Source organism: Rutilus rutilus (assembly GCF_951802725.1).
Source record: "Rutilus rutilus genome assembly, chromosome: 4".
Taxonomy (NCBI): domain Eukaryota; kingdom Metazoa; phylum Chordata; class Actinopteri; order Cypriniformes; family Leuciscidae; genus Rutilus; species Rutilus rutilus.
Window position 1 is genome coordinate 45,253,886 of NC_140212.1, and position 25,274 is coordinate 45,279,159.

Consider the following 25,274-nt stretch of genomic DNA (forward strand, 5'->3'; position numbering starts at 1 on the left):
AATTTATTAACTAAAATAGTTAAAGATAGAAAACAAAACTATATGTGAAAAAAAAACAAAGTGCATTGTAGTAAAGGGCCATGACACTGAAGAAATAGCTCCTTTAACACAAGCAATTTGATTATACAAGTTGTATATGTTCTTTGTTACAGTCAGAAAGTGAAAAACATCTGATGAAAATAAAACATTGTTAGAAGAACTCTATGGTATCCCTTACGAAAATTAACCATGGTTTTACTATAGTAAAACTGTAGTTAACTATGACTGTAGTAACCGTGGTATTTTGGTGCAGTTTTGATACCATGGTTTTACTACAGTTATATTGTAGTAATATTATAGTAAAACTGTAGTTAACTATGACTGGAGTGACCGTGGCTTTCTCCAAAAACCATGATTACTATGGTTTTACTGTAGTATTACCACAGTGTAGCCATGGTTTTACAAAATTATCTTGAATTACATTTAAGCCATTTACTTACAACAAACATCTACAAAATAACAACAGAAAGAAGTTACCATTCTATGATACAGACTTTATTACAGAAATTACATCATCTGAAAAACTTGCATTTGTTCTCACATGTGACATAAAACAATAAACCACTAAGTTATACAAAATTATTGGTGATAAAGTGGTGCTGTGCAATGGTTAAAAAATTCAGTTGCTAATTTACAAATAAAAAAAAAATAGCAATTATGGCTCACAGAATCACCATTCGTGGTATCGTTTTGTTCAAGAAAACCTAACGGTGTCGAATCCCTAACACAAAGTACAAAATTATGCATTCTGTCAGCAATATCAGTTTATAAATGTATTTGGAACAGATTAAATCTCCTCTGCACCTCGTCCCAGAGGGCATGTACTTCGCGAACAAAGAAAGTGTGCCGCCACGCGCCCTCCCAGATGATTGGGTCATGCGCCTGAGAAAGGCGTGGCTTAAACACGGAACCACGCTCTGTTCTGGGCAGTTCGCCAGAGAGAGGTCCACCCCCTCCACTACAAGCTCCAACCGGAGCTTTTCGTTTGTTTTCTAATTTCGTTTTACTCTAAGGCCCCGTCCACACTACTGCGTTTTCGTTTAGAAACGGAGAATTAAAACGAATACGATCTCCGTCCACACCAGCGTTTTAGCTGCGTATTAGAATTGATCTCCGTCCACATTAAAACGACTGAAAACGCGGATCACGTGACCATTCACCAACACTGGGCATGCGCGAACCGGTGTAAACACAACTTCATTGATAAAATTATCCCACCATGCGCTGGTTCTTCCCGGGTTAACCCAAAACCGACGCTCCATGTACACGGTCGATACCGGGAATTGTCAAACGTAAACTATTTTATCGGGAATTGTCAGTTGCACACGGGAATTGTCACATTGTCACTATTTTACCGGGAATTGTCACAGATCGCTCGAATAATAGCTTGCCTCCGGCGCATGTAGGCAGTTAGCATTGTAAAATGCAGAATTTACTTGCACAACAGCTGCTAGAAAAGATATAGCCTACGCCATGACTGATGACACCCAATCAGATCCGAGCGTGAGCCTCTACTACGTCATCGTTTCTAAAGTCCTCCGTTTTGACCCGTCCACACTAAAACGCCCTCCGGAGATTCAAAACGAAAAACGGGTCGGCAGCGTTTCTAAACTTCTCCGTTTTGGGTCTCCGTTTTTGCCGTTTTAGTGTGGACGGGAGGTGCAAACGTAGCAAAAGGTCTCCGTTTTTAAACGAAAACGCAGTAGTGTGGACGGGGCCTAAGTCTTTTTCTTTCATCTACCTCAGTTTGATATTTTGTCCTTTCCTTCAGTGTATTCACGAACGAAACGAATTTAAGACTAATCATCTTTCGTACTTGGGTCAATATCACTGTAGGGTGCCTTTTGGTGTCCTGAACATAAATAACTAATTTTCCATTATAACTTCACATACAAATGACTATGAAAGGGTGTGTTATATAAGGCTAAGTTTTTTTATTCATAGCAGAAGCGTTATTTGGCTCTTTAGATACATTTTCAAGATTTTCTATAGTTTTGTATAAGAGGATGTATGTTATTTTGCTATGTCCCAGGCACTGCTCATCAAATTTGAATGAGAGTAAAATAGTCAAATCATTTTTATTTTTTATTTATTTTTTCCTATTAATATTTTGTTTAATAAGATGTTACTCAAATTGAGTGTATTGATCAGTTTATAATAAAAACTATTTTTATTTAATAAAAAAGAAGAGTTTGTCCATGTCCCTTAAATGGTTGTCCACCCTGTCGTATTGCGGAATCTGCCCCTTTAAGAATAGGCCACCCCCATTAGTGACATCAGGACAACAGATTTTTGTATCTCTTCAGTGGCGGGAAATTCAACTGCTGAGGTGAGTAGCTGCTGATTTTACAACTAACAAATTTTCTTCATATGAGTTTGCTTACTTGTTTTGCCAAAGCTTAACATGTCCACCCTGTCGGCATAAAATATACTGGAAGTGATTCAAATACAATAATTTCAAAATATGTACGTTTAAATATACCAAATTCTCTTCAACAACCAGACTAACTATTTACCTAGTCACAGTTTGTTGTAAGTTAATATGCTAATTGAAGCTCAAAATGTCCACCCTGTCGTTGTTCCAAAATGTCCACCCTGTCGGACACTTAGACTCGATAGGGTGGACATACACATGACAGGGTGGACATAGCATTCATTTGTAGTTAATATTGCAATTTATAGAAATGTTATATTACATTTTATGGAAACATATAATATAACAAGATAATATTTTTTTATATAAAAAAACATAAAATCATTGCTGTTCTCAGGACATTCCTCTGAGTGCGGCAGAAATTGCGGCAGAAAGTGCACGGCAATACAGAAAACGCCGGGATGCAAACCGTGAACAAAGAGATGCGTACCTTAAGAAAGAAAGGGATAGATGGAGGAAAGATAGAGATACAGGGAAGAAGAAAGTTATTAATGACCTCACCGAGAGAGGAAAACATTTACAAAGGAAAAAATGGAAGGAGGCAAAGAAAGCTGCCAGAGCTAAAGCCAGGACAATAGTGGAGTTGCAGACTCCAACTCCAGAACCACTGGAGCTGGACTGTCCACCACAGCTAGGTCCCTCAAGGTTAGTATAAATGTAGTATGGAAATAATATAAAGGAAACATAACTCTTAGCCAAATAATGTATTAATTATAGTCACCTAATACCTATTATATAGCTTCCCTGGTTATAGTTGAATAATTTAGTTAGGGATGAAATAGGCCTAATCAACAGTGATTGGCCTAAAAACCTAACAGTAATTTATATATTCTAGGCAACACATTCAAGGAAAAAGGATTCGAGAAAGAAGAAAGAAGAAAATTATGAAAGAAATTAAAGAGTTGAAAGCAAAACTGGCAAAGGAGAAGAGAAAAGAGAGGTACCAGAGGATGAAGAGACAAGAACCCTCAGTGTCTCCTCACTCAAAAGTCAGGGAATTGGTAAGAGGCCAAAAAGTTAGGTCACCCATTAAAGGGATAGTTCACTTTGAAATAAATTTTTGGTATGTTTTAGCTTACCTCAAGGGCATCCAAGATGTAGGTGTCTTTTTTTCCGCAGTAGTTTCAATTTTGATATTTTTAGGTCAAACCGTTCTTGTCTGTCAGTCATATAATGCAGGTCTATGGTCACTGTCTCAAAACAGCATGCACAAAGTCCAAATTAAACAAATCCCCATCGTAAGTACACATTGATGGCTTAAGACACGAAACGAGCGGTTTGTGTGAGAAAACGAACAGTATTTATATAGTTTTTGTCCTCTTGTAAACACACACACCCAAATGATCAGAGGACGCGGGTGCTTCGGTCTGCGCAAGTGCCGGAAAGCGACGGAAAAGGTCAGAGGGCGCGGGCGCTTCGATCTGCGCAAGCGCCGGAAAGCGCCAGAAATTATCTCTCGCGCGTGTACGTCACTCATTGTTTACACAGAGATTTAAACATCTTTTAGTCCGATGTATGCACCAAGGCACTCTGTTGTTTGCTCTTCATCTGACTCATGTTCTGTTGGCTGGTATGGTTCCTGTACGCTTTCCTAAAAAAATATTGCTTGTCATTACAAAGTCAACACTAAGTAGAGCTACACGAACATGAATCCACACTGTCTATTACTATTATTATTATTATTAAGCTAGTAGTAGTAGTAGTATCATTGACTGCACCCTTATGAGTAGTACACATAGTTTCACAGTGGTTTGACTAGCAGCTGCTTAGTATAGGCTACACATATCTTCTCTTCTTATAACATATCTTATAACTCTCTCATGTAAAACCATTCTTACCAAATATATGGTGCAGAAATACATTGTATTGCTCATTTCATGTAATGCCAGCTTTACAAATACAAAGACGTTGTTCACATACCTCCGTTGGATGAGAAAACACCATAGGCACAGCTGATGATGTCAGTACTATGCGATCCTCTCCTTGGTTTATAAAATCATCAGGGGAAAAATGATCGCTGCAGACCCTCCTCAACTTTAGTACGTTTATGGGTGTGTTGATATCCAGCCGAAGAGCGATCAACCAGAACTTCAAGAGGGAAGGATTATAAATTGGGAATTCGTGAAAACGCACCACTCCCGGATGAGTTCGCGCGAGCATACGAAATTGTTTTCTTTTACGTCGGTTTAAACATCCTGGATAAGCGCAAATTAGAACCATTTCGATTAGCCGTCTTACCTACAATCTCTGTTCTGTGTAAACAATGAGTGACGTACACGCGCGAGAGATAATTTCCGGCGCTTGCGCAGATCGAAGCGCCCGCGCCCTCTGACCTTTTATTCCGTCGCTTTCCGGCGCTTGCGCAGACCGAAGCACCCGCGTCCTCTGATCATTTGGGTGTGTGTGTTTACAAGAGGACAAAAACTATATAAATACTGTTCGTTTTCTCACACAAACCGCTCGTTTCGTGTCTTAAGCCATCAATGTGTACTTACGATGGGGAATTGTTTAATTTGGACGATGGGGAATTGTTTAATTTGGACTTTGTGCTTGTGTTTTGAGACAGTGACCATAGACCTGCATTATATGACTGACAGACAAGAACGGTTTGACCTAAAAATATCAAAATTGAAACTACTCCGGAAAAAAAGACACCTACATCTTGGATGCCCTTGAGGTAAGCTAAAACATACCAAAATTTTATTTCAAAGTGAACTATCCCTTTAAGAGAGCCCTGCTATTTCACACCACCCTGGTTGAGAACATCAGGCAAAAATACAGAAACGCAAAAACTGAAAGAGAAAGACAACTGATTGCCAGGGTGACTTCTGGAAGTATTTTTAAAAAGTACAAACTCCAGAAGTACACACAAATGGCTTTTGGCTACTCCAAAAAAAGAAATGCAACCCTCAGTGTGGATATTTGTGCAACCGTGAAGAGAAAAGAAAGTGGTGCTGCTCTGGAGATCAAGAGGAAAGTGAGGTCTTTTTATCTCCGTGACGATGTTAGCTGTATGACACCAGGCTGCAAACAAACAATCACACGACAAAAGAAAAAAATGCAAAAAAGATTACTCACAGACACATTGAAAAATCTACACAGAAATTTTTTGTCTGAGGAGCATGGCCGCCTGTCATACAGCACGTTTTGCCGGTTTAGGCCATTTTGGGTTGTTACACCCACAGAGGCTGACCGCAACACGTGTTTGTGCAAAACACATGAGAACACACAACTCATGGCAAATGTCCTCCACAGTCGTGGTATATTGTCTACCAAAAGTATAGAAGATATGGCAGATTCAATTGTGTGTGCTTCCAAGAGAAAGGCATGTGCTTACAGTGAGTGTAGGGAGTGCCTCCTCAATGCATATCAAACCATTAAACAACCTGGGGAAGCAGAGGTTTGTGTAGCCCAATGGACTACAGAAAGGATCCATAGAGAAGACAAATCCTCCATGATTACAGTCAAAAGAGATCTCGTAACAACCGAGTCTGACCCGGTTAGCCATTTTCAAGAAAGGCTCAGCAGATTTAAGCAACACATCTTCAACATCAGATGGCAATACACAGCCTACAGGCAAATCAGGGAGACCCTAAAAGCAGATGAGTGCATGCTGCACATTGATTTTAGTGAAAATTACTTGTGCAAATACAGCCAAGAAATTCAAGCAGTCCACTTTGGAGGATCGCACCAACAGGCAACTCTCCATACAGGGGTACTTTACACTGCTGAAGACCAGTCACCTCTCGCCTTCTGCTCCATTTCTCCAATTCGACGACATGACCCTACAGCTATTTGGGCCCACCTTGACCCAGTACTTGGTATGATAAGGCAAAGGTTCCCTGAAGTTAAAAAACTTCACTTCTTCTGTGACGGGCCAGCCACTCAATATCGGCAGAAAGGGAATTTCTACCTACTTTCCACAGAACCATATAAACTAGGGTTTGAAAATATCAACTGGAATTACTTTGAGGCAGGACACGGCAAGGGGGCACCAGATGGTGTTGGTGGAGCACTGAAGAGATCAGCAGACAGAGCCATCAAACATGGAGAGGACATCCCAAATGCCTTAATCCTGTATGAAAGACTGAAATCAAACAACTCTTCAGTGGAGTTATTTTACATCAGTGAAGATGATGTTGAATCAAAGCCAGAGGTAAGAAAATAAATGTACACCTTACTTTTTTACAATTACCAATGTATATATACATGTACTTATTCATACGTATCTGCTGAAAGAAAATTCAGAGTATGTATACATACAAAATTAATAGTGGATAAAACGAACAGAGCCAGGATTCAAAGTATTGGTTGTAGAACAGCTTAGATGGTATATACATCATACATTCAACATTATTGTTAAAAGTATTATGTCATCTCTCTTCTCATCACACATCAGATACCTGCCATTGCTCCAATAAAAGGAACAATGAGGGTGCATCAGGTGCTAAGTGTTTCACCAGGCAAACTGAAATACCGGGACATCACATGTTTCTGCAAGAGAGAGGCAGGTATGTTGGATTGTCCCTGTTACCAGTTAATGGAGGCAACTGTAAGTAAAGAACATAACCATGCCCCTGCATTTGATGGCACAACTGAAACCAGATGGCGTCCACAATTCATTGAGGCGAAACACATTGGAGAATGGTGTGTGGTGAATTATGAAGATGAAGCCTATCCTGGCATTATCGTTAAAGTGGAGGAGCACAACATTATGGTTAAGTGCATGCACCGGAATGGGATAAATAAATTCTTCTGGCCTAGTCCCAGAGAAGATATTACCTGGTATGCAGACCAACAGATTGTCTGTCTGATTACAGAGCCACAAGCTCTCAATAAACGCTCTGTACAGATAGACAAGGCTTCATGGAGGTATATCGAAGAGCAGTTTAGATGAGCGGAGTTTAGATGAACAGGAATCTGTTCTTTAAAATGACTTATTGCTTGTGTTATTGTTTGTTAATGTATATCCAGATTTCTTTTCAGAAGTGTGTTTCTCTGTTATGTGGTGTTTACATTAGGTTTTTAGTTAATGTAAAACCTAATACAACCACACTGGAATACATTCAGGCAAGGGTCAACTGAAAGATCGAATCGTGTTCTGAACACAAATGTATAATTCTTTTTCTAAATATCAGTTTGGGGCAAGTTGTTCCTCGTGTTGTAAATGTTACAAATTGACAATTTATTTACTACAATATTTCTTGACCACAAATAAAAAACTAATTGTTACATTTAATGTACTTGCTTTTTCATGTTTTGTTATTATCATTTTCCTTATGTTTACATTTTGCTGAAAAGACGGGCTGGTTTTTGAACTCCCTGCCTGTTTCATCTCAACCAGAGAGGCCATTCTAAATTCTCGGTTATATCAATGTGATTGAGAATGTAATTATATATTTATTTTTTTAAGTTGACTAAATGTTTCATTGTCATATTTTGTTATGCTTTTTGTGTTCTGCTTTATGTGTCCACTCCGTCATGTGCTTGTCCACCCTGTCGTGGGCTCGTCCACCCTGTCATCTTGGCATTTTTAAATAATATTTAAAATAATAATTTAATCATACCTATATAATTCATTGTGCTATGTGTGGGGGCAATAACATGCAAACAAAAAACTGCGTCCAAATAATCAAATATTTCTCCAAATAAGAAATAAACATGTGCGAATTGTATGAGTTTCTTTAAAAACACATGGTTTACATAAAATCTTTTATGTATTTATAATTTGAAAGCAAACAAATAACCCTGTTTAGGAAAGGGACATCATACCTTTCAGAAAGTATCATTTGTATCTTAATAGTGCAATGAAAACATATTTAACAGTAATTTATATGTCCACGACAGGGTGGACATATCTATGCTTTATGCTCTAAAAAATGGCCCATAATTAAAAAAAAAAAAATTGTGGGAGCTCAGATAATATATTTATTATAGTATTTGAGTGTCTACTATTATGACATGACATAAAGCGAATGGTAAATTAAAATCAAAATGTGTGAGTATTGTGAGGGTTGAAAGGCACTCTATGGTGATATTGACCCACGTGCTGCAACTGAGTTATCCATCATCTACCTCCACCGGAAGAAACTTCGGGACACGCGGCATCCGCATCTTTTTCGAACCAGCTACACAAAAGGGGCCATATCAAAGCAAGTACATTCAAATTTCGCAATCTGAAAAGAAATGCTGTTTTAAGGTTGTCTAGAACTTCCTAAAAGCCTTTGGGTCTCATTTGAAGTAACTGTTTGAACTGTTTTGCCCTGAGAAGATCTTTCTCTTTCTCTCTCCCACACGCTCTTTCTCTCTCTCACACACACACTCTTTCTCTCTCTCTCACACACTCTTTCTCTCTCACACCCACACTCTTTCTCTCCCCCACTCTCTCTCACACTCTCTCTCTCTCTCTCTCTCCAATATTTCGTATTTCAATTATTTTGTATTGTTCGTTTGATATGCATATTTACTCCTGCGTGATTTAAGTAGTCTATGTATCCTTAGTCTGTTTTATTAAACTCTGTAATCTTTTGAGTTGAATCTGTCTCATTGTGTTCCTAACCTGAAGTCCCTGAGAATGTGATTTAAGGCCTGGCTTCACAGACAGGGCTTAGATTAGACAGGATTAGGCATTAGTTAAATTAGGACATTTAAGTAACTTTTATAAACATTTTTAGTGTGTATCTTTGTGTAACTGTGACATATTTTATATGTCAGTGCAAGTTGCTTTCAGTTAAAACGGCTCAAACATGCATTTTAGTCCAGGACCAGTTTAAGCCTCGTCTGTGAAACTAGGGGTTAAAGTATTAATTCTGCAAAAACTGTTTGTTGTCAGTATTTTACTGTTATTCTTCTGCATTAATGTATAAGATGTGTTTTATTACTGTATACCTTTTTTATTGCTTCAAATATTGTTACCATTAGACACAAGAGTAGGTAATATACAGCAATGCATGTTTGTAGCGTTGCTGTCCTGTTACTAGAACCACTTATCTAAAAAAAAAAAAAAAAGACTTTTAATGAGACTTTAAATGAGACTTTCATAAGAAATTGCAATTTGAAAAGTAACCAGTAAAGATGTCAGACAAAAATAGTACAAAAAATGATGTTTGCCTCTGACATAGTGGAGTAGAAATCTTAAAACTCTCAAAAAGGTACTTAAAGGCTACTACTTTGTTTAATTTGACCAACAATAAAACATATGTTATGATATATCTATATCTATATATCTATAACTGTTAGTGAGGTATTCTAGTAGGGCTAGTTCATAAAGGTTTTCAGCCAGTAAACAGGATGGTGTATTGGTCAGGACACAGGAATAAAGACGAGGAGATGTAATGTCTTCTTTTAACTGTATTGAGTTCCAGCAGTACTCATCAGAACATTCCAATATCCAGTATTGTCATTATAGTCAAAACAAATAAATCATCATTAGCTACTGTCATTTAAACAGTTACAGTACTTAAATTACTATGCAACGTAAATAATAAATCCACACACATAATACAAATCAGGATCATCAAACATAAATATCTCAATAAACATTGCCATGCCCCTTTAAACATAATCTACAATTACATAAATGAGGATATTACTCTTTGGAGAAGCGTATCTCACTGACCAGTTTACATGAAACTGTATTAAAAGGGGTTTACAGAAGGAGCAATGGCGCCATCCTCAGGCCAGACAAGGCTACTACACAAACAGCGTCCGCACATGGTCTCCTGAGCACGATATTAAAGGTGGGGTAGGTAGGATTTTCTAAACAAAAAAAAATGTCACATTTGTTTAACCTGTCTTTATATACCAATACATAATTAAAATGTAAGTGCTCTGCAAAAGAGAGTATACAAATCGAGTGACTGTAGACCTTTTAATCTGCAATAAACACAGCTCATTATTTCCATCCGGGACGAAACAATTGATTGGTTTGGCCGACTGTCACTCTCTCTCGCAACCATGGCTACCACCCGTTGCTACAAGATCTGCCCATATGCGCGCACCCGACACCGTTTGATTTGAGGAGTGCAAGAGAGGCGCGGAAAGAAAGAGCATTCAAAATTCAAAGCACCTGCATATGCAGTCAGCGAAGGCAAACAAGGCAAAAAAAGAAAGACAGTACTAGAAAAGGCATTGACCAAAAAGCATTTGGATAAACAAAGAAATGAAACGAGAGTAAATATCGGCGTGGCTTTCCAGCGATGGCGAGAACTGAGGGACCTAAAGGGGATGAAAAGTGACGCCTTGTGTTTATTTCTGTTTATTTCTGCTGGACAGGTAATCTTGCTTTATTCATTTTGATGGAAATGTTGTTTTTTGTATATGTTAATATTTTCATGAAGCATGTATCACTAGCACACGTAGCTGCCTAATATAGCTAACGTTAACATAACATTACTTTGCATAACTAACGTTACACTGTCGTAGCTATAACAGAGTAACTTTGGTGTCCACTGTTATACACTTAGCGAGCCAGAGTAGAGACGATAAATAATCAATAGGCCTAGCTCAAGTTAAGAGTTGTCTTGTTGAATTTCGCCAAATTTAACTTTAGATAACAAAATGCATGTGTAACAGCTAAAAATAGCTCCTCGGCGCTGTGTAGCTTTACGCTCTACGTTTTTTTCGCTTTTTGTTTGTTGTTATATTCTCCACCTATGTTTACTGATTTCTTTATCTTGTATCTGTGTGTGTCGTACACACTATGTTGTGTGTGTGTGTGTGTGTTATATTACTTTGTGTCTGCAATACAGTTGTGAGAAGGAGTTGTTTGAGTGTATGTTACTCTGTTTATCTGTAAACAAGACATTATAAAACTGTGGTGATCGTTACCGAATCAAACAAAATATATTTTAAACTTTACCAGTATCGATATGCTAGCGTGAGTACTAAAAGCCATCTTATTTGTTTATATTCATAGTGATAAAGTTAGGTATTTTATTACATGTGATTCTGACATGATGTCACTGCATGCACTGCGCTCCTTCCTCTCCACTCGTCTCAGGTAATAAATGCGTCTTCCAGCTGAGCCTGAGCGTTTGGCTTCGCGCGTTCATGTGTTTTGGGGGCGTGGCTTTGGAAGGAGCTCTGAAGGGAGGGGGTGGAGTGAACGGAAATAATTAGCTGTGTTTACAACAGTCGTGAGAGGTCTACAGACACTCGATTTTTATACTCTCTTTTTCAGATTACTTACATTTTAATTATGTATTGGTATATAAAGACAGTTTAAACAAATTTGGAATGGTTTTTTTTGGGAAAAATCCTACCTACCCTGCCTTTAACTCTTCTTAACTCAGTGTTATAAACGTTATAGCGTAGCTAGCGAAAGCGGTCATATAGGGATTGTCAAAGGTTTTTTTTTTTCTTTTTTTTTTTCGTCATCTACTGAATTTTTCGTCAACGATACCAGGGACACCGAAACACCGGGGAACATGAAATTTGGTGGGCATGTAGCCCCACTAGACTTTTACGGAAAAATATCGTTTGGTCCCCGGGGGCCACTCCCCCCCCGCGCTGGGCCCCCCCAAACCCAAAAAATGCAGTTTTTCCTAAATAACTACCTGAACCGTGGAACCGAGGATGAAGAAATTTTTATGGTATGTTGGTCTTAAGGGCCCACATCAACCTAGCCCATAATCACTCATTTGTGATTTGCGCCCCTTCCCATAAAAAATGAAAATGCAATATTATTCTGCTTTAATCGCCCCTATCTTCAGTTGAGATGTTCAGAACTGCACCATATTTCATGTGTATGATTAACTTGACATCCTCTGGGGGTATGCTAAGTTTCGTAGAATTTCATCCATGGGGGGGTATAAAATAAATTAATTTATGTGCACATTTAGTGACTGTACACTCATCGGCCTGTAGATGGTGGTGTTGAGCGAAGGGTTGCTGGTTTAGGATGATACTGTCACACACACACATGCAGGAATACAAACAAACGCAAGCATGCACACACTCTGACATCCACACTCACAGACACACACCCATACACACACATACAAATCCACATGCACATGCACAGACACACACACACAAACACACACGCGCACACACATGTACGCACGCATACATACACGCACAGACACACACACACACAGACACACACATACACAAACACACACACATACACACACAGACATACATGCACATACTACTACTTTTTTTAGGTATATACATAAACACGCAATACAGCCAAATTGCTCCACATCATTTCTTTTTGTGGAAAGCCAGTGCAGGCCTGAGCGGCGGTCATATTTTGTACCGCCATGCGGTACATCTAGTTTCCTACAGTGTTTTACAGCATAAACATTGTTCTATCACTATAAATCTCACTCATCACGCTGGGCACATATTAATGCATGGTAATTCTACAATATAGAAACACAAACACAACAAAGTAACGGTCACTTACTTTTCGTCATTAACTCAACACATGAATATTGGAAGCTGGATCATTCAGAAGGAACTAAAGAAGCTACACAACACAGGTATGTAGGCTAAACTATGCTGTTGAACTTGAACACGTTTCCGTACCCACTATAACCAACACACTAGCTACACACTTCCTCTACCGTAACCACCGAAGAAGAGACTTAAAGCGGCAGCAACACACTAGCTACACACTTCCTCTACCGTAACCACAGAAGAAGAGACTTAAAGCGGCAGCAACACACTAGCTACACACTTCCTCTACCGTAACCACAGAAGAAGAGACTTAAAGCGGCAGCAACACACTAGCTACACACTTCCTCTACCGTAACCACAGAAGAAGAGTCTTAAAGCGGCAGGCACCCAGAAATGTCAGAGCCTTTTACACATACACCTTCTCACATTCTTCATTGCAGGCGGACAAATCCTATTCTACAAATCACTAATTAAGAAACTCATACGCTCATATTTCTCTCTTTACTTCAAATTCACTGATACACATGTGTGGCTATTCTCTACAAATCGAGCACAGTGTCAGTTCAGACAGGCCACGTAGGCATAGGCTGCGATCAGCTGATGCGGTCAGCTGTCTAATCGCTCCAACCACTACCGTTCTCGTATTAGACCGGAAGGATATATATACACGGCACTTCCGCCTGGGAAATATGCTTAAACTGCTCTCCTCATTGAGTATGCGGTTTGGGACGCAGCCCAAGAGTCCATGTGGTGTGAGAGTGTGACAGTGTGAAACTGTGTGTGGAAGAAGTTACAGATTTAGAAGATAAAACTTGTTTAATTCAATTCACATTTATTTGTACAGCGTTTTTCACAATACACATCATTTCAAAGCAGCTTTACAGAAAATACATGAGTCCATATTATAATCTAGAGTCCTGACTCTGTGTGTGTTTGTGTGTGTGTGTGTGTGTGTGTTCAGAAACAGAGAAATAAAGATGAAGAGGAAACTCAAATATGAACAAAAACAGCAAAACTAAACACAACCCTGACAACAACTATAATAATAACATGATAAATGCTGTACATCAAATGACACACACACGCACGCACACACAGCCATGTTTATGTGATTTGTGACAGACACACACACACACACACACACACACACACACACACACACACACACACACACACACACACACACACACTCATTGATCAACAAACTGTGATATTGATTCATTCTCTTGAATATGTGTCTTAATTCCCTCGACTTTAACTTTCTGTTCCTGTATTTCTTTCATTTAACATCTTTGTCTTCTGACATCATCTTTAAATGTCTCTGTTTTATGATTTATTTATTGAATTTTCACAGCAACAGAGACAAACAATCAGAAAAGTAAAATTAATAAACAATCACACATCAAATATAAACCAAAGATAATAATAAAAAGATCTGATCAATCCAGAAACCCCCACTAACAGGTTTAGTACAGTATACAATATATTACAGCAGAAGCATCTTTAATAATACAGACATAACCCAAAGCAGAGGAATCATGTTTAATAACACACACATAACCCACAGCAGAGGAATCATGTTTAATAATACACACACATAACCCACAGCAGAGGAATCATGTTTAATAATACACACATAACCCAAAGCAGAGGAATCATGTTTAATAACACACACATAACCCACAGCAGAGGAATCATGTTTAATAACACACACATAACCCACAGCAGAGGAATCATGTTTAATAACACACACATAACCCAAAGCAGAGGAATCATGTTTAATAACACACACACAACCCACAGCAGAGGAATCATGTTTAATAATACACAGGAATCATGTTTAATAATACACACATAACCCACAGCAGAGGAATCATGTTTTGAACAGATGGAGAAGTTGAGATAAATCATCTCTGAATGTCTTAAACTGAGTTTAGAGTTGAAAGTCTAGTTTTGCTCGTATCATCCAGACATGTTTCAGTGAGTCTCATTGTGTCTCATATTTCCTCTCTCTTCTCTGTGTATCATTGTCTGTTTCTCTTTATTTCACTGACAGAAGTTCAGCTGTGTTATTAATGTAATGAAGAGACTCTAGAACATCTCACTGTCACTGATTTATCATGCAGCTCAAAACATTATGGGTAGAGTCTCTCATCAGGCTATTCTCATTCATCAACACAGTTTCACTGATGATCCAGACCAAACCCTAAACCCAGGATAGAGTGTGTGTGTGAATGTGGTCTGGACTGTGTGTATGAGGCTCAGTGTGTCAGAGACGCTGTAGAAGGACAGAGTTCCTGCACTGTGATCCACACACACTCCTGTTCTCCTGCTGATGGACTTTACAGGGAGTTTAGTCTCTATGTTATTGTGTCTGAATAAGTAACCGGAGGAAGAGCAGTACAAACTCCAGGACTGATCATTAAATCCAAACACACACTCTTCACCCGATCCCTTCCTGCTGATGCTCTTATATGACACTGATATTAACACACCACCACTCCACTCAATCTCCCAGTAACAGCGTCCACACACACTCTCTCTACACAAAACCTGAGGATTATATTCATCAAATCTGTCTGGATGATCAGGATACGACTGAAGCTGCTCTGGGAAACTTTCAGTAATCACTCTGTTCTCCTCAGACAGACGGAGGTGTGTATTCACTGTGTTCAGATCCAGAGTGAGCTGATGAGAATCTGATGGAGAGAAAACACACATCAGTGAATTACAGAAACTTTCTATCTTGAGTCTTCATTTCAGATCTGACTAGTTCATTTAGGATTGTAAGCAACCAATGATAATAAAGCACTAAAGAAATATCATTCTGTAACAGCTTTTGTCCTGAATGAGGTTGTGACTGAAATCGTACTCGGTTACTAACGTAACCTCGGTTCTCTCTAGAGAGGGAACGAGTACTGCGTAAGAACTTACGCTTGGGGGAAAGTCTCTTTCCGTGAGATATTGAAGCCAAAAATTATCCTTTAATTTTTATATAATGCAAAACGCGTTGCAGCAGCATACAGACATAGGCGAGGCACCTTTGCGCGCCTATTGGCTGCTCTGCGGCAACTGCAGCAGCCTATTGAGAGAGGCCCTGTTGACGCCTGACCAATGGGGGTGCATAGCGCCCACTTGCATAGCGTCCCGCCGAAATAGGCGTGGCCTAGGGCTATAAATATAGCGTCGAGAGGCTGGTTCACTGGTTTTCATCGCCGGAGCGAACCAGAGCGAACTGCAGGCACGGCAAGGATACGCAGTACTCGTTCCCTCTCTAGAGAGAACCGAGGTTACGTTAGTAACCGAGTACGTTCTCTTACGAGAGGTTCTCTCGTACTGCGTAAGAACTTACGCTTGGGGAACACAATGTAAAACACTGTGCGTGCTTGAGATCCAATACCAAAGTCCCAAGGGCATGTGCCCGGGGCCCATATGGTACATGATCATCAGGGACTCACAGAGAGTCCAGGAAGAGAGGCTAAAGCATCATTCCTGAATAGATAGCATCCCACCAGGGAGCATTATAATAATAGTGTTCCACGCAGTCAGGGCAAAGTTATTGGCCTGATCTGATGAAAAATATGGGTCTTACAGTTGCCCTCAGGGCTGTATGATCGATCCGTGAGCATTGCTCGAACAGTTTCCAGCATCTGAGCTGACCTCGGGGCAGATAGTACTGGCTTATTAGACCGACAACAGCTTAGCTTGCAAAGCGGGAACTTCCAGGTTATAAAACCTGATAAATGTAGACGGGGAGGCCCAGCCTGCCGCCATACAGATATCATGTAGAGAAATCCCACTGGACCAAGCCCACGAAGAGGCCATGCCTCTTGTGGAGTGCGCTCTGACACCTAATGGGCACTGTAGGCCCTTAGAGATGTATGCCAGCGCTATGGCATCCACTATCCATCTGGATAGGGTCTGTTTCGTTACAGCTAGCCCCTTAGAGCATCCGTAGAACGAAACGAATAGCTGCTCTGTCTGTCTGAAGGCAGACGAGCGAGACACATAAGCTCTTAATGCCCTGACAGGGCAGAGCAAAGCGGCGTCCTTCTCCTCCTCAGGGACCGGTAAGGCCGACAAGGAAATGACCTGGGACCTGAACGGTGTGTTGAGGGATTTAGGAACATACCTGTGTCTCGGTTTGAGCCTGACAATTGAGTCATTTGGCCCAAACTCCATGCATGTCGCGCTTACTGAAAGCGCTTGTAAGTCCCCCACACGCTTAACCCTCTGAGGTCGGCAAACGCACCCGCGCGTTTTGCTGGATTTTCTTCACATTGTAGAACTATAAACTTAAATTACTCCGTCATTTATGGTCATACAGAAAAAAGAAATATAAAAAAAGAATCTGTGATATTTCTACTTTTGTATGTGTCCACTTACAATCAAATCAAAACATTGTGCTTTTGTAAAATAAAGAAAATAAACAGGGTGTGCGTTCTGCCTCTCCGTCGCGGTGAACTTTTTTTTCTTGAGCACGTCTATAAACTGAAACCAAACTCAGCGAATACTTGTCACACATTTATGAGCCATATACCTTTATAAACATTTAAGCAGAGCCGGACAGTAACGGAGTACATTTACTTGAGTACAGTACTTAACCCTCTGGGGTCTGAGGTGTTTTTGGGGTCCTTGAGATGTTCTGACATGCCCTGACATTTGTGCTTTTTTCAGTTGCTTATAAACATATTAATGGCAAAAAAAAATTACACACTATTTAGCACAAACAGGGCTACCATAATATGTGAGCAACAAGAATGTACATGTCTGCATTTTTGAGAGAATAATGTTTATGCGTGGTTATTGAAAAAACTAAAAACTAAAGTTTCTGAAATAAGGCCATAAAACACATACTAAATATGTGCCAATAAGACTTTTGTCTAATAGATGTCATTGCCTAGTGTTTTTTCTTCAAAATGATGTGAAAATCACCCTGCCTAATCATTCACATAACACAATACATTGATTTGAATTTTTCAAAGCACTTTCTGTTTGGAAAGGCAATATGCGGAGTGGGCGTCACAGATCATGTATATTTAGTGGTTCACACCTGAAGAGACAATGGGGCCTGCATACTTAATTAGCCATTCATTCAGGTGAGTCACTGAGCCACAAGAATGCAAGAGCAACAGTTGGAAGCATCTCAATTCTTTTTTATTTTTCCACATATTGTGCTTGCAATTTGGCCTATAATATCCAAGGAAAACATGTCTAGTAATTGTGCAGTTAATTCTCATACTGTATTTTCAGTTTTGGAATATTTATCCTCTCCCCAAATTTGTCACTAATAAAACACAATAAAAATTATTTAAAGAAAAGGCTTATATTTACCTTTTAATAGTTTGTTTACATCTACCTTGTAAATATATTTTTTTATTAAAAAGGTTACAATTACAACAACAATTCAAGTGTAATCTTTCTTTGTAAAAACTAAAGTATACATTTTATCATACATATTTCAAAGTTAAAAAGGTTACAACAACAATTACAATTTCAACAATATTTCAAGTGTACTCTTTCTTTGTAAAAAAAAAGATTATAGGCCTACATTTTATCTATGTATTCATTACTTTGAATATAGCCAACATTGGAACAGCAACAGTGAACGCACCGGAGAAATGCACATTTATTAGGCTACATAGTTTTTTTTGTTTTGGATGGTTTTGTTTAGAACCAGCTTTCTGTAAATATATTAAAACATTTTTAGACATGTGAGGCGAGTAGGCTACGGGTTCATGATGATCTCCAGTTCAGACCTTATGTTGTGATTGCTAGCCTATATTTACTTTAAATCCAGGAAATTTGTTAATGAAAAAATTATTAAAATTAAAATACAATTGATACAAAACGAAATTCGTTTTAAAGAAAGGATTTGTACTTTGTCTCTGTGAATGTTTGAAAGTATTTTAGTGCTTAGAGCGCTCGCGTCCATAATGGAGAACTGTCACGTAATATTGTTTTTTTCCTCATAAATGCGAACACGAAAAATAAAAGACAAAAGACTTAAGTAAAACTTACTCCGAAATTGTGTCCTCGGCGGAATTCGCTCTTCAATATGCTGCCGTTCGTCGTCTGTTACAATCTTCCTCTGAGGAAACAACCTGGTATCGTGCATTTTTCCTCGCTGTCCAGAATCATCTGAAGGGCGTCTTTATTACCGGAGAAGCGTGCCATACTCAAAACGCGATGAACTATCAGTAAGTCTGATAGAAACTGTGTTTTTATGGCATTGATCGGGGGCGTATGCGATGCATACTAGATCACCTAAACTATTTACATGTGAATCGCGCCGGGGGCGGGGCGGCCGCAGCTGATTATAAAGATAATGAGGCAGAAGGAAAAACGGTACCTCTCCTTGCTTTCAAACGGATTACATGAGTTGAAAACATTTGTGTTTTATATAAATTACTTCATTTAAAAGAAGAGATTTCAAGCTTCATAAAGACATAACTCACATGCCTGTGTGAGAAGTATTCGCTGAGTTATGATTCATTTTCGGACGCGTTTCAGAATGGACAACACGGACAGAGAGAAGGCAGAACCTAGCTTCGTGTTTATTTTTCTTTATTTTGCAAAAAGCACCACACTTTGTTTTTATTGTGAGTATACACAAAAATAATACACATTTAACAGAATCGATTGATGTATGAAACTCCTATGGAAAATCAAAGTCAACAGAGTATTTATGAGTTTCTTTTACACTGATAAAAAAAAAGCGAGCTGGTATCGCCGGCGATACCGCCGACCTCAGGGGGTTAAGTACAATTTTGAGGGATCTGTACTTTACTCAAGTATCATTTTTGGGGAGTACTCATGACTTTACTCAAGTACATTTGAGAGGCAAATATTGTACTCTTTACTCCACTACATTTCTATCCATAACCGTGAGTACCCGTTACTTCTTCTAAAAAAAAAATCTCGGAAACCCTCAATTTGTTGGTTCCCTCTCAAACGTGATTGGATTGTGCAGGCGCCACTGATTGGGACAGCCTATCAGCAATCACCTTCAGCTTTCCACCAAAGTCAACTCCATTGTCAGATTTAGATAAGAGACGAAACAATGGATGAAGACGCAGCAGGTCCATCCCGGGAATGTGCCAACCCGTGGCCCCACCTCACCAGACTATTTCAATTTTCTGAACAAGTTAATGATAGTTTTCGCTTCAAGTGTTTGCTGTGTTTACCAATGTAAGCACTGTGGCAGTAGTAATGCAATATTTAAAAAATTTACTCTTGTACTCTTGATACTCAAGTACTTTTAAAAACAAGTACTTTAGTACTTTTACTTAAGTAGACATCTGACTGTAGTACTTTTACTTGTACTTGAGTAAAATTTATCAAGGGGTATCTGTACTTTTACTCAAGTAATGAAGCTGTGTACTCTGTCCGCCTCTGCATTTAAGTGTGTACTTTTAAATGATCGGATTCAAACTGAAAACAAATATTCTCTGTTTAAGTAATTTGTATAAAACCAACAAGATGTCCAGCTTCTCAAACGCTTCCTAATTACTTTTAATTTGAACACGCCCACTCGCGCAAAAGACATTCACATGCAAATCTCCACATGGAACGCGATCGCGCTCATTACCTCAAAAACAAAACACCAAAACACTTCATCAGTCTCTGCTTTTCGTCGAGTTTGAAAGACGCGCCTGAGCTTACATTGGATTTAGGCTACCTCAGAAGAAGAAGAATGCGATTTGAAGACAAGAAAAATGCGATTTGAAGACAAGAAAGATGTACAAGGTAAGAAATTCTTACATATTAGTTTGTTATTGTTGCATAAATTTCACATTGCAGTTGAACTGTTGCTAGATATATGGTGAATATTGTAATATTTAGACCCGTGTTTACTGTTACTGTGTTTGTGGATATCTGTTCAAACGTAGATATGTATATGGTAACCATAATGTTTTATATTTGAGCGCGATCGCGTTTGAATGTATCATATTTGATACATTCGAAAAGCAAAACGCACCAAACGGCTTCATGTTTTTACTATTATCTCATTTCATATCATCATAACGAATGGAAACATTTGAAGTAATATGATAATCAATATATTTTTCTCTTGCTTAGTTGTTACTGAAATATTTTGGAAGATTTATAGGCTGCTATGGTTATTGTTATTATTATTTTATGCAGCACTGCGCATAGCCTATGCTTACAAGGCACAACAAACCTGGTGTTCATTATATTATTGTTGGAAACATTTGTGTGTGTGTGTGTGTGTGTGTGTATTCTGTGAATTTTAAAAAGCAATTTTAACCAGAAAAATCTAAAATGTATTCCCAAAATCGTGCAGGCCTTTCTCTTGATATCAGTATGTTCACTTTTTTTTTCTTTTTCAGGGCCCAGATGCCACTGAGTCCTGCTGTCATACAATTTTCAAAAGTCTTGTGAAGAAATAATCAGTATGGGTTTCATGGCCTTATTTCAGTGAGAATTTTTTTTTGTATTTTCACAAACCATGCATAAATGTCATTATCTCAAAACTACAAACTTTTACATACATGCTGCTGATATATTATTGTAGCAGAGTTTGTGCTGAATACAGTGTAATTAGACTTTAGCCATGAAAATGTCACAAGTAACAGAAATAAGCACAAATGTAAGAGCATGTCAGAACACCTCCAGGGCCCAGAAAACAGCTCAGACCCCAGAGGGTTAACTGAAGCGAGAGCCAAAAGAAACGCTGTCTTGAAGGACAAGTGTTTGATATCCACAGATTGGATTGGCTCAAATGGGGCACCTTTCATGGCCTCCAAGACCGTGGAAAGGTCCCATATGGGAACTGAAGGGGGTCTGGGAGGGTTTAACCTCTTTGCTCCTCTTAGGAAGCGAATGACCAGATCGTTCTTCCCGAGTGACTGGCTTAGCGTTGGTTTAACAAACGCTGCTATAGCCGCCACATAGACCTTGAGCGTGGAAGGGGTTCTGCCCTTTTCCAGAAGCTCTTGTAGGAAGGAAAGAACGTTCGTCACCCCACAGTCCTGGGGTGACACGCCACGGGCTGTGCACCAGCTAGAAAACACAGACCATTTTGAGGAATAGAGCCGTCTCGTAGAGGGAGCTCTAGCCTGCGTGATCGTGTTTAGTACTCCCGAAGGGAGGTGAGTGGGTACCCATTGATGGCCCATACATGTAGGGCCCAAAGCTCCGGGCGAGGATGCCAAATCGAGGCCTTGGCCTGGGTGAGGAGGTCTCTCCTCAGAGGTATCGGCCATGGGGCAGAGCTCGCTAGTTGCATCAGAACTGGGAACCAGACCTGGTTTTTCCAGAACGGAGCTACTAGTAGCACCGAGCATCCACTTTCCCTGATCCGCTCTATTACCTGAGGTATGAGCGTAATGGGGGGAAAGGCATAGAGCGGGCAGCGGGGCCATACGTGGGCCAGCGCGTTCCTGCTCTTGGAGAAGTATATCGGGCAGTGAGCGTTTTCTTGAGACGCAAACAGGTCTACTTTCGCTTTGCCGAACTTCTTCCACAGCAATTGGACTGTCTGTGGGTGTAGGGACCATTCTCCTGCCGGAACGTTGTTCCTGGACAGTCTGTCTGGTCCCAAATTCAAGTGGCCGGGCACATGAACTGCTCTCAGTGAGCGCAAATTGTGCTGGGCCCAAACCAGGAGGTGTTCCGTCAGCCTGTGAAGGATTCGGGATCTGAGGCCTCCCTGGTGATTTATAAAGGCCACCACCGCCATGTTGTCCGAACGGACTAGAACGTGGTGTCCTGCTATCTGGGGATAGAAGCGCCTGAGCGCATTGTCGACTGCCATCATTTCCAAGCAGTTGATGTGTAGGAGCTTTTCTCGTTCTGACCATAGGCCAAAGAACAGTCTGCCCTCGAGCAGCGCTCCCCATCCCGAGGTGGAGGCGTCCGTGGACACCACCTTCACACTCGAGGAAGTCCCCAGGCTTACTCCTGACCGGTACCAGTCGGTCGCCGTCCAAGGTTTCAGAGCTGAAATGCATTTCTGATCGACCTTGAGGCGGAAAAAAACGTAAGTCCACGCTCGGCGCGGCACACGCGCTTGCAGCCAGAACTGAAGTGGGCGCATCCGAAGGAGCCCCAGCTGAAGTACTGGTGATGCTGCGGCCATGAGACCCAGCATCCTTTGAAACTGTTTGAGCGGGACCATAGCACCGCGGCGGAAGCTTTCCGTCATGCGCTGAACGGCCAGTGTGCGTTGTGGCGATAACTGAGCTGTCATTGACAGCGAGTTCAGATCTGTGCCCAGAAAGGATATTTCCTGACTGGGAGACAGAGAGCTCTTCGCCCAATTGACTGTGAGACCTAATTTCTCGAGGTGCTCGAGCAAAATGGTCGTGTGTTCTATAAGCTCTGTACGAGACTGAGCCAGAACTAGCCAATCGTCCAAGTAGTTCAAAACTCGCATTCCCCGAATTTTCAGGGGAGCGAGGGCCGCGTCCATGCACTTCGTGAACGTACGGGGTGCTAAAGACAGGCCGAACGGTAGGACTGTATACTGATATGCCTGGCCCTCGAAGGCGAATCTCAAAAATCGCCTGTGACGAGACGCTATTTGTATCTGGAAATACGCGTCTTTCAGATCTATCGACGCAAACCAGTCCCCCTGGCGAACTTGCGAGAGGATTTGTCTGGTCGTGATCATTCTGAACGGGCGCTTTGAAAGCGCTTTGTTCAGCCGTCTTAGATCTAAGATGGGTCTGAGACCCCCGTCTTTCTTTGGCACCAGGAAATATCTGCTGTACAGGCCCCCTTTGCTCTGAGCTAGAGATAGGGGTTCTATGGCCCCTTTGCTCAGTAGTTTCGCTATTTCGGCTCGAAGTAGATGAGCTACTTCCGTTTTCACCGTAGTTTCGACTCGCGCCTCGCAGCGGCGAGGGCGTCGAGCAAACTGTAGCGAATAGCCTCTTTTTATAATGTTCAGCACCCATTCTGACACCCCGGGAAGCTGTGCCCATGCAGTCGCATGAATAGCTAGGGGTTGAATGAAGTCTGCGCTCTGGCCGTGACAGTGTGGCGGCTGAAGAGCTTCTATGTGCTGAAACATAGATGCCGTGTTTGCGGCAGACGAGGCGGGGGGCGCGCTGATGACAGCGGGCAGCCTGCCCGCGCTCAACTCTGTTACAGCGAGTAGCTGAGAGGAGGCGAGTGGGCGAGACCCTTCGGGGTTTGACATGTCTGTGAGTGCATGTGGGCGCGCTACAGCGGGCACATGGGAAGCACTGAACACAACCTGGGTCTGTGACCGTGTGTGTTTTGGTTTTGTTTTTACAGAAACCGGGAGACATGCAGTGTGCAGTGTATGTGGGCACTGGGCTGTGGGCACATTCACTACATTTAACGCGCAATCGACCTGAGTCGATTTTATGAGCGCGAGCTCTGTGTGAAGAGCTGTGTTTGTGTGTAGGAATGAGCACGTTATAGTGGGCATTTTTTCTACACTCGTAACACCATCGGCCGTGGCCGGAATACCAGAATTTACACTCTTTGAGGGATATATCTGGGTCGCGTGACAACGGCGTTTGTAAGCAGGCAAGCGGGCCGTGTTACAGACTTGTTTACTGCTAAATAAGCTGGAACAGTCACATTTTCTGGAACTGAGCGAGCTGGTAGTTTTGGTGGAAGTCTGGCCGCAGCGGGACTTGAACACCGTCGTTTTCCTAGAAGGGCTAGGACGACTTCGAGGCCTCAGGCTTGATGTCAATCTTTGGCCGGGGACCACGTTGAGGGCGGCGGGCAGCAGAGCGAGAGCGCGGTCTCGAGCTTCGGGCCTGCTTCCTCTGTGAGGCGGCGGCGGCGGGCGGTGGCTGCGGCTGTGAGCTTCGAGCAGACGGCTGTTTAGAGCGACCTGTCGCGGAGCTAGCGCGCTTAGGCAGGAAATGTTTCATGGCCTGCGATGTCTTCTGTACCTCAGCGAATCTGTCCGCAAAATCCTTGACGGACGATCCAAAGAGCCCAGCAGATGAGATGGGAGCGTCGAGGAACGCAGCGCGCTCCGAGTCCGGCATCTCAGACAGTGTTAGCCACAAATGTCTCTCAGCAACGGTGAGAGAGGCCATAATTCGCCCCACGGCCTGTGCAGCGGATTTTGTAGCGCGAAGAGCAAGGTCTGTGGCGCTTCTTAAATCCGTGACGCTTACAGCTTCCAGTCCTTCCTCGTCAAGTTTGCAGAGAAGGTTGGCTTGGAAAACTTGTAGCGTGGCCACTGTATGCAACGCAGCTGCAGCCTGTCCAGCGGCGGTGTAAGCGCAGCCGTGCAGTGCTGAGGTGGTGCGGCAGGCTTTAGAGGGAAGTGCAGTCTTAGCGCGCCGTCCAGCGGAGGGCGGGCAAAGATGATCCGCAACAGCTTCCTCTACAACCGGGAGGGACTGGTATCCTCTGTTTTTAGCATCATCAACAA

General features: G+C 41.2%; 1 protein-coding gene across 3 annotated transcripts in view; it reads right to left on the reverse strand.

Annotated features, from left to right (window-relative positions):
• Nucleotides 1-13,727: 13,727 nt before the first annotated feature.
• Nucleotides 13,728-25,274, reverse strand: part of LOC311289544 (protein NLRC3-like) — a 69,654-nt gene continuing 58,107 nt past the window's right edge. For all 3 annotated transcript variants that reach the window (XM_084407631.1, XM_084407630.1, XM_084407633.1), the window contains one exon: nucleotides 13,728-15,579. In XM_084407631.1, the coding sequence (XP_084263757.1) occupies nucleotides 15,053-15,579 (527 nt within the window). In that variant the 3' untranslated portion in view covers nucleotides 13,728-15,052. The remainder of the gene's footprint in view (nucleotides 15,580-25,274) is intronic.